Source organism: Natrix helvetica, assembly GCF_964273705.1.
Source record: "Natrix helvetica genome assembly, chromosome: 1".
Lineage (NCBI taxonomy): Eukaryota > Metazoa > Chordata > Lepidosauria > Squamata > Natricidae > Natrix > Natrix helvetica.
This window is the reverse complement of record NC_138548.1, coordinates 89,990,462-90,003,396: the sequence shown is the minus strand read 5'-3', so window position 1 is coordinate 90,003,396 and position 12,935 is coordinate 89,990,462. Positions and strand designations below refer to the sequence as shown.

The 12,935-nt window shown below is 35.2% G+C and overlaps 1 protein-coding gene across 5 annotated transcripts in view; it reads left to right on the top strand.

Annotated features, from left to right (window-relative positions):
* PPFIA1 (PTPRF interacting protein alpha 1) overlaps window positions 1–12,935 on the top strand; it is a 60,015-nt gene that overhangs the window by 16,408 nt on the left and 30,672 nt on the right. For all 5 annotated transcript variants that reach the window (XM_081943875.1, XM_081943876.1, XM_081943877.1 and 2 more), the window contains exons 3-12: window positions 1,344–1,445; window positions 3,420–3,584; window positions 4,691–4,765; window positions 5,599–5,700; window positions 6,523–6,744; window positions 7,524–7,670; window positions 10,325–10,459; window positions 11,280–11,363; window positions 11,884–12,015; window positions 12,515–12,577. In XM_081943875.1, the coding sequence (XP_081800001.1) occupies window positions 1,344–1,445; window positions 3,420–3,584; window positions 4,691–4,765; window positions 5,599–5,700; window positions 6,523–6,744; window positions 7,524–7,670; window positions 10,325–10,459; window positions 11,280–11,363; window positions 11,884–12,015; window positions 12,515–12,577 (1,227 nt within the window). The remainder of the gene's footprint in view (window positions 1–1,343; window positions 1,446–3,419; window positions 3,585–4,690; window positions 4,766–5,598; window positions 5,701–6,522; window positions 6,745–7,523; window positions 7,671–10,324; window positions 10,460–11,279; window positions 11,364–11,883; window positions 12,016–12,514; window positions 12,578–12,935) is intronic.

Here is a 12,935-nt window from a genome sequence, read left to right as displayed (position 1 = left end):
TTGTTACAGTACTCTGATGACAACCATGGAACTAAAATTACATAATAAATGTGAAGTTTATAGATGCCTTTGCTTAAGAATGAAAATAGATTTTTATTTTTGTTATGAGGATTATGGTTGTTTGGATAAATTGAATATGCATTTTGTATAGAAGAAAAATTGTATGTTATGCAATACTGTTGCATCTTACTGGATATTGTGACAGTCATATGAATTACCGGTATGTTTTAGTTAATGTTCTTGTTTAGGTGGTGGCAGTTTAAACTCCTATTTATGCAAAACTAGAATTTATTGAGCCAGATAGATTACTTTCAGAAGTAATTGATAAATTAATTTTACTCAAATATTGTAGAAAACTAGATAAGAAGCTTGTTTCTCTGAAGCTGTTTTTGTTCTAAATGCTTTACCCATTTTAAGCCATAAAGTTGGACTTAGTCATAAACCACTCTGTAGTTCTACACAGCGAAAGTAGTAACTAATGATTTGGTTAATATCAAAAAGGTAGCAGGCTAAAAGCATGCAATATTTTGAGAAGAATCTCCTATAAGAGATAACAAGTTTAGTTTTGCTATTTCACAAATGGATTGTTCTGCCTGGGTTCATTTATCATCAAATTTATTTTATCTTGGCTACAACCGTTCATTGGATGAGTGTGATCCAATGAACGGTTGTAGCTCATTTTTTATGGAAAAAGTTTTCTCATTGACATACAGTTCCTGTTTCTTCTTCAATTTGTGTGAGAAGATGTGTAATTTCTAACTATTTACTAACTCTGTAATTTTTGGCACAATTTATTTGTTCAGAAATCATACCCTGTTTTAAAACAGAAAACGAGCTGAGTCTTATACAGTAGATAGAACAAGTAATTACGTTCAAAGATATAATAATATTCAAAGTTGTAATATTTGTGTATGCCAGAATGATCCAACATCATATAATAGAATTCAGTTTACATATTTAGAATAATATTAATATTAGCATTACTATTATTTATTCTTTAAAAACATAAACATACCCTTGAGTTGAGATGGTCTCCATGTAATAACATAAACAAAACTATGCTGTTTTCTTGACATTTATCAGAAGTGTCTACCATTACTTACTTTCAACTTGGGGATTCTCTAGTAATTTTCATCCAAACATTAGAAATAGAAAGCTTGGATGAAATAAAATGGCTAGTGTTGAATACTGCTCTATAAAGAATAATCATGATTGCTAGAAGTGATATTAAGATACCCTGCATAGTATTTTATTTTAGTATAACTTCAGTCAGTTATCTGTATATTGCTGTATATGATGCACATTGCAGTAAATGTTTATAATTATTTGCTTATATTTTTCAGGAGTTTGCAGCACTTACTAAAGAGCTTAACATATGCAGAGAGCAACTCCTTGAAAGGGAAGAGGAAATTGCAGAACTGAAAGCAGAAAGAAACAATACAAGAGTCAGTTGATCTTCTGGTATCATTTGTTCGTATTTTGTGCTAGGAATTTATATTGAAATGGAACCTTACATGCAGTTTTTTTATATAAGTGAATAAAATTATTAGTTTTATTTATCTGCCTTAATTTTGGCAACTTCCACCTAGTAAGAAAAACATTTCATGTATCAAGACTGTATTTTATCTTGCATAATATTTCTGTAGGATAATTTGTTCCCTTGTTATTAAATATACTTTTCATATACCTAGACTATCTAACTGCAGATAATTAATATAGTCTCTTGGCGATCCTTTAACTGAGGTTTCTTAAAGAGACTCAAAGTTGATCCTTGCAGTCATTATCCTAACCTATTAATCCAGACTTTTATTACACAATACGTATATGAGAAAGGTAAACTCAACTGGCTGTCATTAACTTACACTTCATTGGGTGGATCACTATTTAATGAATGCAAAATCATTCAAAGCAGAGATTAGCCATCCATGATTTACATGCACTGCCTGATACTCTTGTGAAACCTGAAATCTGTCAAGCACAAAATTTGGTGATAAATCTTTTCAGAACAATTTTTTGTCTAAAGGAATTAGAGTTAGAGATATATTTTTGAAAGAAAAGTGTTCAAGATGGTATATATATATAGTCAGATTTTATAACCAATATTTAAATGTCACTGTTTCCTTCTTTTGAAATGGCCCATTTTTAAAAAGAATGTAGGTGAACAAGCTACTTCAGATTAAAACAATGAGAATGTAGACGTGTGCATGATTATAAGCTTCCCTAACAGTTTCAATGCGTTTTTGTAAGTTAGTTTTGTAGTAATTTAACCTTTAAATTCCTCATCCCTAAATATCACTCACTTTAAAATGATGCAACAAAGTTCTTTTGTTACAAGTAAAGCTTAGATATGGAGAAATGTCTGCCCGTATTTATGTGCTCTGTAGAATATTAAAAAAATATGTAGATGTTATTGATATCTCTAAGTATATAAAACCAAATAATGATTATATTATTATACTTATATTGTTATTGCATATTTTAATGTGATTTTCCTTCCTAGTTTAAGGTAACTTACAGGTAGCCCTTGGCTTACGTGCATGAGGGCACCCATAATTTCGGTCATAAGTTGTGATGATCATAAAGTGGGTCGCCATATGACCAGACCCAATTGTATTACTTTTTTTGGGATCTTTAAGCAAATGCCACAGTCATTAACCAGACACAGCAGTCATTAAGTGAATGTTACGGTTGTTAAACAAATCCCTTGTTTGCTATGGGTGGTTTTTGCCAGAAATCGGCAATAACCATTGGTTTCTGGCAAAAACATTATAAATCACAGATGCTGGGTGCTGCAAATGACCATAGAAACAGGGCAGTTGCTGAGAACCCAAAATGTAATTACATATTGTGTGGACATCAGAACTTCAAAACCATTTCATAAATGTCTTTGGGGTCTGTCAGAACTTCAGTTGCTAAGGGACCAGTCATAAATCATGGATTACCTGGATAACTTCAGCAACTAAATCAGAAACATTCAACATTATCATGTTTTCCATTACATTGATCAAGAAGATAAACATAAACATATTATTATTTTCTTTGCATTGCTGAGGTTCAGTGTTAGATGAGCATTTTTATGCACTTTTTTTTGCCTTTAGACATCAATAAGAATTAAGGACTGGACTAGGATGATACTTGCTTTTTTAAAAATAGAAGAAAAATTGAAAGCTTAGATTTTCATAGTTTTGAATAATGAATAGATCGTTGTGTATATTATGAAAGTGCCTTTTTTCTGTAAGTTATGTTCAGCTTCAAAAATGATTAATATATAATAACTGAATGTAACTTGCATAGCTTTACAGAGAAGCAGAAACAAAGTGATAGTTGTGTCTCATTGATAGTGAAATGCGTTTGAATATTTTTTTTCTTCAGTTCAATATATACTGCTTTTTTCTCACGTAATTGCATTTGATTTTCAGTTGCTACTAGAACATTTGGAATGCCTTGTCTCCCGGCATGAAAGGTCTTTAAGAATGACCGTAGTAAAAAGACAAGCTCAATCTCCAGCTGGTGTTTCTAGCGAAGTTGAAGTTCTCAAAGCACTAAAGTCTCTATTTGAACATCACAAAGCCCTTGATGAAAAGGTAAAAGATTACTGATGTTTTTTCTTCATGAAATGTTTTTATTTATTTATTTTATGGGATTCATTAAGGCAGCCTAGCTCAAAGAAAACTCTAGGCAGTGTACAGTAACTCCCAATATATATGTTAAAAACATACTGTAACTATTATTTTATTAGTGTAAAAAATAGTTCTTTCATTTTTTTTCATTTAAGAGCAGTCTGGTATCTTATTTTTAAATGGAGATATAGACTAAACATCTATTGCTTATGTAATTTGTTTTGTTTGTATATCAACAGACCAAAATTCAAAATGGGTGTTGTAAGTTGGTCTAAATCATAAAATGAAGCAAAAATAAATGTTGCCCTTCCATTTCTATTCAGGCAAAGATGATTGTTAATGTTGCCTCAGTTCTGGTACATGACATAAATCACAACTAATATAGCAGCATTGGCTTTAATTGTAATTTCTTCTCTGACAAATAATTCATTTAAGTTATGAAGTTCAAGGTGAGGTTTCCAGTACCTCCATGGATGGATTACGGCTTTCATAATACCACATAAATCATTTTCATAAGTATTGGCCAGATGACTAGTCTAAAAAGATACCATATAATCTACCTCATTGTGCCTTTGCTGCAGAAACATATTGCCATCAAAAGTAATAGAAAATACATAATGGCTTATTATTAGGTTTGCTTAATCACTTGATGGCTCCAGTCACAAGAAATGTATTGATAATTTGCGTTGCTTTTCAGATTTATCCCTTCTCACCAACATTACTGATATCAGTTTATGCTTGATACCGTGTTTCCCCAAAAATAAGACAGGGTCTTATTTTCTTTTGACCCCCGAAATAAGCGCTTGGCCTTATTTTCGGGGAGGTTTTATTATTTTTGAGGTCAGGAGGCGGCAAGCGTGGTCACCTTGTGGCTGCTGCTGTGTTGCAGTATTTTTGGGGAGGGCTTATTTTCAGGGGAGGGCTTATTTCAGCGCATGTGCTCAAAAGCCCAATTGGGCTTATTATCCGGGGAGGTCTTATTTTTGGGGAAACAGGGTAGTTACTGAATATTTCAGCATCTAATGCTAGCAGAATTGTTTAGTGTTTATATCTTAACTTTAATCTCCTAGGTAAGGGAAAGATTACGAGTAGCACTTGAACGATGCAGCTTGTTGGAGGAAGAACTAGGTACTACACACAAAGAGGTAAGTTATTTCCAGTAAACTACAAATGGATAAAAAAAACTTGTCAGGTTTGCATAAAACCTATCAAGGGAAGGGAAAGGTTACTTGTAACCAGGGGCTGTTTGGCAATTTCTTTGGCCTTGAGAAATTTGGCTAGTGATATCATAATGTAGTTTGAAATGGGTGGGACCAAAACTGGGGGTCTTTGGGAAGAGTGTGAGAGAGATTTAATGGGTAAAATTAATACCTTGTGTTGTTCATGTAGCTTGCAAAAAGAAGATACTTTCAGCAGGTCCTTCTAGAATCTAGATGACCAGACTGGAATGGCATGCCCTGATATTTTCCTGTTTGCAGCTTATGAACTACCAATTATTTTCTCCAGCTGACAAAATGTGCAAGCTCCCACTACCACTTTCTTGGACTTTTTCAGAATTCTAAAAATCATTTGTCCAGGTTCATAACTGTGTAGCTATTAATTTTTCATGGAATCTTTTGTCACCAAGAATTGAGTTTTCACTAGCAGATACTTGAAATGTTTTAGCTTACCTTAAAAATCAATTGACCAATCTTGTTTACTAATTAAGTATATGAAAATGGCTGATTTATTGTTAGGTTTTTTTGTATCAAGTTTTAAAGGCAGGCTTGTTGCTTGATAAATATTTTCTGAAAAGTTTATAGGAATTGATCATAATTCTTTAAAATCAAGGTCATTAATATATCTATCATTGTTATCCATTCATGAATATATTTTGTGAATATTATCACTGCAAATAATTAATATTGGTTAAACGTTCCTTTTCGTATTCGAAATATAGCATGTCAGTTAATATAGTATTTTATTCTTTTTATTCCAGTTAATGATTTTGAAAGAACAAAACAATCAAAAAAGAACACAAGCTGATGGAATGCCTGATATTAATCATGATCAGGAGAACACACCTAGCACTAATGGGAAGGTATTATAAAAGCATCTTTTCATTAGTCTTTTACTCAACTTTTTTGAGAGGATAAAATCTGTTTATGATGCAGCAATTAACTTATTTCTCCAAATCATTCCAATGAAAAAAGAGCAAGTAAGCTATTTTAATGTGTTATTTTCTTGATCATTTGATCCAATATACAATACCATTCTTTGATAGATAATGTTCAAGTAATAAGAGAAATATCATTTTCAGGCAAAAAAAAAATGGTTTGGGTTGGTTCTTAAATTTCTGAGTGAGAACCAGAACTCCACAGTGAAAAAAAAAATCCTGAAAAGTAATATGAATTTTTTTGTTCCCATTTGAATCACTGGTTTAGTACGGAGGTCCCCAACCCCTGCGCTGTGGCTCAGGCCAGTTCAGAACTAGGCCACATGAGTGGCGTGTGAGCATGCATGCGCATGCAGCTCCACTTGTGCAAGCAGCGGGCACTAGCGCAGGCAGCTCTGATCACATGAGTGGCAGGCACTTGGGCACACACTCCACTCACACAAGTGGAGCTTCGTAAGTGACCACTGCTTGCATGAATGGAGCTGTGCATGTGAGTGTGTATGAGTGTGTGCAGCTCCACTTGTGCGAGTGGAGTTACACAAGCACCTGCTGCTCTTGCAAGTGGAGCTGCAAGTGGCAAGATGGAGCTCTATCACTTGCGTGGAACTATCCCCCCTCACGCCAGGCTACCAAGCTGGAAAGGTTGGGGACCTCTGGTTCAGTATGAAAAAATTATATTGCACATGTTTATGCTTTCATGGTGTTGAAAGTTTTTTTAAATTAACAGTGGCCTTTTCTTCTAAATAGAGATCTTCCAACGGCTCTTTGAATCACGATGAAGATCTTGCTAAAGTAATTGAACTTCAAGATATCATAGAAAAGCAAACTAAAGAACAGTCGCAAATGAAAGAGAGAATCACTGCCCTTTCTAACAGAGTAGCAGAACTGGAAGAAGATCTTGATACAGCTAGAAAAGATCTAATCAAATCTGAAGAAATGAACACGAAGTTGCAAAGAGATGTACGAGAGGTAAGAATAGGACTTTAATATGATTTTAATTAATTAATTATATTCACTATTCTGTGTACTTGTTCTCCCCATGAGTTAAAGCATGTCTTATAGTCTGATGTAAGCACTAGGTTTAGGATATTTCCATCAACTATATCAATAAGTTATCAACCTGAGAACAATTGCTTTTATAGTTGTTGTTTTTGTTTAAAAACTCTATTGTTCTCGATCTACATGCCATGTGAATCAGTATGATGATCCCGCAGAACAATACTAATTCAGCATATTCAGATCTAGTGATATTATTATGTCTTCTAAAATAGGGCAGTTCAGTAATGTTAATTATTGAAGGATTCTAAAAAAAAAGATGTCCTATTATGCTTCCTCTTAAGCAGAATAAGAATGTTGGTACTTGGTACATATGCAAAGTTTAAAATAATATTTTGGAGCTAAAAAAGTCCCGTCGTGGAATTTCTGGAGGTTTTCTTTAAATAGCTTATTTGTATTTCCAAATGAAATTATTTTCATTTTTTTCCTCAAATATCAAAAGTAAATTATATATTTGGAATGTTTGCACTTTTAATAGTGAACGGTTTGAGTATAATTAGCAGTTTGCAGTCTCTTTAAGATATGTAAGATTAAAGAAAGGTGCAGTTCTTACAAATTGTACCCTCCCTGTGGTTCTTTGGATATTCCCTTGGGTTTCTATAATAAAAGCTATTAATTTTTTTAAGACAACCTGTTAAACACATAATGGAGGGAGAATATATTTCTGTATTTTTCTGACAATGTTAATTTAGGCAATGGCTCAGAAGGAAGATATGGAAGAAAGAATTACAACTCTTGAAAAACGCTACCTCGCTGCACAACGTGAAGCTACATCTGTGCATGATCTTAATGATAAACTTGAAAATGAAATTGCTAACAAAGATTCATTGCATCGACAGGTAAACTTATTATTTAAATAACACTGAGGTTTCCATAAATTAATACTAAAAGTTCTGGATCGGGAGGGGAAGAGCTTTCTAATAATTCAAGCTAATTTGATTTGGATAAAATTTATGCAAATGTGTTACTGGTTTTTTTTGAAAATTTAAATTATAAATGAAATCCCCTGTGGAAAGGAAAGGGAAGAATTTAAATCTGAAAACCTAGAAAAAGTGAGGATTGTCTCAGGTTTTGTAGTTATAAGGTTTCATCCTTTCCATATTTTATATTTTTCCTTCAACAAAAATGCCTCTTCTTTGGTAGTTCTGAGGAGATCTTCAAGGAATGGCTATTCTCGGTGTTTTCAGAATGGAATTAGCAGGCCTTTTAAGCTTGAAAAGGGGGAAAAAAGGTGGTTGCTTGCCATTAGTTGCTGTCACAATCTTAGATGGTTTTGGGATAAAGGAGATAAAGCATCCTCATGGGGAGCAAAATCAGAGCTGGATAACATAGAAGATAATTACAAAGGTTAGGATAAACATGCAGTGAGTGCATTCAATTTAGTGTTTGTCTTTTTATTGTGAAATCTGTGTGATATTTTTATTTAGGATTTGTCTTGTACTCAAGTTTTTATGTGTCTTTTTGCCTAAATCTGCATTTAATACATAAATATTTTGTTACCGACTATGCTTTCCATAATAGCACGTTCATGTCCATGAAAGGAATTTAAATATTTTGCAGTGGCATCCATAGCACTTTTGCAAAAGTTCAGTTTTACCCAATAAAATTGAATCCCAGTATTCAATTAGGGCAGACAAAATGAAGGGTTTTGAAACATAATTTTTATTTATTTATTTATTTTATTTATTTCTTGGATTTCTAAACCGCCCCCTCTCCCAAAAAGGGACTCGGGGCGGTGTACAGTCAAATGCAGATAAAAATACAATAATATAAAACAGTTAAATACATTTGGGTGGAGGAGATAAGGCTGTACAAGAAATAAATATACCATAAAAATCCTAAAAACATCCCCAATTAAAATACCCAAACCCAATTAAAATATATCCCCAGGAGGTAAAACTAAGAGAGTGCCAGGCCAGCTGATTGAAATAGGTGAGTCTTTAATTTTTGACGGAAGGAACGGAGGTCGGTGGTAGTTCGAATATCAGGGGGGAGGTCATTCCAGAGGGTTGGGCCCATCACAGAGAAGGACCTACTCCTAGGTGTCGCCCGCTGGCATTGCCTAGCGGACGGCACCAGAAGGAGTCCCTCCCTGTGTGAGCGGATAGGTCGCAGGGACGTGTGTGGTAGGATGCGATCCTGCAGATAACTAGGTCCTATGCCATGGAGCGCTTTAAAGATGGTAATCAATACCTTGAAACGCACCCGAAAGGCCACAGGTAGCCAGTGCAGCTCGCGCAGGAGAGGTGTTACGTGGGAGTAACGTGTACTCCCCATGATAACCCGCGCGGCTGCGTTCTGAACTAACTGCAGTCTCCGGATGCGTCCCAAGGGAAGCCCCATGTAGAGGGCATTGCAGTAGTCCAGGCGAGACGTCACCAGCGCATGAGTGACCGTGCGCAGGGCACTCCGGTCCAGTAGGGGGCGCAATTGGCGCACCAGGCGAACCTGGTGGAATGCCCCCCTTGCCACGGCTGCCACATGGTCCTCCATTGACAGCCGGGCATCAAGGAGGACGCCCAAATTGCGCGCCCGCTCCACAGGGGACAGTTGTTCGCCCCCTATGGCCAGCGATGGTGTCAGCTGACTGAATCGAGGTGCCGGTACCCACAGCCACTCGGTCTTGGAGGGGTTGAGTTTGAGTCTGTTGTCCCCCATCCAGACCCCGACGGCTTCCAAACACCGGGACATCACTTCGACAGCCTCGTTGGGGTGGTTTGGGGTTGAAATGTACAGCTGAGTATCATCAGCATACAGGTGGTACTCAACCCCAAAACCACGGATGATCTCACCCAGCGGCTTCACATATGCGTTGAACAGGAGAGGCGAGAGGACCGACCCCTGTGGCACTCCACAAGTGAGTGACCTCAGGGACGACCTCTGCCCCCCTGTCAACACACATTGCTTCCGGTCGGAGAGGTAGGAGCCGAACCACCGCAAAACGGTGCCTCCGACTCCCATCCCCTCCAACCGGCGCAATAGGATACCATGGTCGATGGTATCAAAAGCCGCCGAGAGGTCTAATAGGACCAGGATAGAGGATCAACCCCTATCTCTGGCCCTCCAGAGATCATCAACCAACGCGACCAAGGCTGTCTCTGTGCTGTGCCCGGGTCGGAAGCCGGACTGGCGTGGGTCTAGATAGTCGGATTCGTCCAGGTGTCGTGGGAACTGCTGCGCCACCACATTCTCACAACCTTCGCCAAGAAGGGGAGGTTGGAGACTGGACGGTAATTAGCTAGCTCCATTGGGTCGAGCGAAGGTCTCTTGAGCAAGGGTCTCACCACCTTAATAGAATAAGGTACATTTTGTAATGGTCATATGTAAATGTGCTTTTGAATGTTGTGTTGTATATAATTTCAGTGATTAAACAGGACTGTATGATCTCATATATCAATTTGCTCACTTTTTTTGCTAATGTAGAAACTATCGAAATGTCACATAGAATAATGTCTGCAGCTGTTGCTATAAGCAACTTTATTTTTGCTTCTAGAGTGAAGACAAGAATAGGCAGTTACAAGAACGATTGGAACTGGCTGAACAAAAATTGCAGCAAACTCTGAGAAAAGCTGAAACTCTGCCAGAAGTAGAGGCTGAATTGGCTCAGAGAGTAGCTGCACTTACTAAGGTAGGCTGAGTTTTATGATCCATATATTTAGAAGAAACAGTTGGTTCTTGATCATTTGGGGTTTCTTGCATTTCATTTTTAACCAGATAATTCAAATTGACTGATCCAGTCTCTGTTTATCTTGCTTTCTAACCCTTTGTATAGTAGTTCATTGTTTTTAATTGCTTTGAAGATGTTGAAATACCCTTTTGTGCCTGTCTCTTTTGAATACTGTCTTAGAAACTCTTTTTCCAGTTCTTAGTAGGATAAATTAAGTACTCCAGCAATTTTGTACCCAATATTTAAAAGTAAATTCTTGATGTCACTTCATTTCCTTTTTTTCTTGCTACCATTCTATTCCTTATTTTTGTAGCTTGACTGTTTACCTTCTCGGAATTCTGCAACTAAAGATGTTAATCTGTTCGAATATACTTCCCAGTCTAGGAAGGTAGAATTTACACAAAGGACTTAAGTCCTTATTTCTGCTTGCTACTGCTTGTTGTTGTTTTTTTTTAAAAAAAACTTCACACATTAAAATGAATGTGAGGAAGATAATAGATTTTTTTTTCTGAGATGCATAATGCAAAGGTATCTCTTTTGTCAAGACTTCCTGTTGCTTCAATCATCATAGCAAGATGTTATGGGGTGAGAAAATAAATTGCTCATTTGATGCATGAATTCATCCACTGTGTTTTGCCAGCCTTGGCAGTAATATATCTTGAACATCTTGCAGTGTGTGAACAAAAATAGCAGTCTCATACAGCATGATATGCTTGTTTGCTAATATTTTTCTTCTGATGGATTCTTAGATTTTAATTACCAGTATTATTTAAAATGGCAGGCTGAAGAAAGACACGGAAACATTGAAGAACGATTGAGACAAATGGAAACACAGCTAGAAGAGAAAAATCAAGAACTACTAAGGGTATGTCATTACAATGATGAGATTGTCTCTTTTCTTTGACATAAAAAAATCAATGATGAATTTCAGGTTGGCAGAGGAAAGCATAGTTTACTTATCTACATGAAGTTAAAATAAGGTGGGTAAAACTTGTCTAGGAGTATACATGAAATATCAGTAGAAAACAAATTAGATAGCACTAAAGGGTTAAGTAGGAACAGAATCAGCTGCGTGTAATTAAATATTAATATTAAAATTACACAACAGTTTTTACTTGAGTCAGGATTGGTATCTGGTAACTATATGAACAAATGTCTATTATTTCCAATAATCTGTTATTTCATGTGGATTTTCAAAAGAGTTAACTTGGTAATGATATAAAATTTGCTAGATAACATGTATGGAAAAACAAAGAAAAATCCTATTAGAGAATGATAAAAATCCAGAGTTGAGACAGGATTATACATTAAGTATGCAAAAGATAATGGTTCTGATTTTTGTTATTTATTTTTTACTGTCCTTTCCTCCTATTCCTCTTATTTAGGCTCGGCAAAGAGAGAAGATGAATGAAGAACATAATAAACGTTTATCTGATACAGTTGATAAACTTTTATCTGAATCTAATGAGAGACTTCAGCTTCACCTTAAAGAAAGAATGGCAGCTCTGGAAGATAAAGTAATTTTAAATATGAATGAATATTGATTCAAGTGCAGTGGATACTTGATAAATTGATAAAACTTTTGTAAAAACTATAAACATATAAAGTTCTGTCTACATCCATCCATGCATCCATCTATTCCCAGCTGTTAATAGATAAAAGTGATGACAATCTAGTGCTACAATCTCTCCTTTCTCATTGGCAACAAAAAGCAATTATATCTACTTATACAATGCACTGAATTAACTATTATGCATCTTCCTATCCTGAAACTTACGATCTGGGAATCAAGAAATAAATAATAGTCTTTATCATTTTTAAATAAGTAAAAAGCATAGAGTCTTGTTTAGCAGAAAGGCTGCAAAGAGTGTGTATATCAGCTAAAACAAATAACAGAATTAAGTTTTTTATAATCATAAAAGTAAAATAGAAAAAAGTATTTTTTTTAAAAAAATACAGACCCAAATCTTAACAGCTCTTTGTATTAACGAACTTTTGCATTAAATTTAATACCAGAATTCCCTTCTCCGTGAAATTGAAAGTACCAAGAAACAAGTAGAGGAGCTTCAAAATGAAAAGGTAAAAATGAAAATAAAAATGTTGTCTTAAGTTGTAATGAAAACAAAAATAAAAATGAGACACTTGTGAAGTTTAATATATTATCCCTTTTTGTTGCAGTCATTTTTGCACTAGCAATAATATTTCACTTTCTATAGTTTTAATCTTTTCGTGCCAAGGATAATATAGCAGCCCAAACATAATAGTCCATTAAAATTATGCACATATTGTGAATTGTTTTGGTTTGTAATTGTAAGTTTTTTTTTAAAAATTATATCAAAACTGTAGCTGATTATGGATCTTAACTGATTTGCTTCTCTATTCTTTTTTCAAAACCTATGTTTGATGAACCAGTAAATTATTCATAATTATACTAATA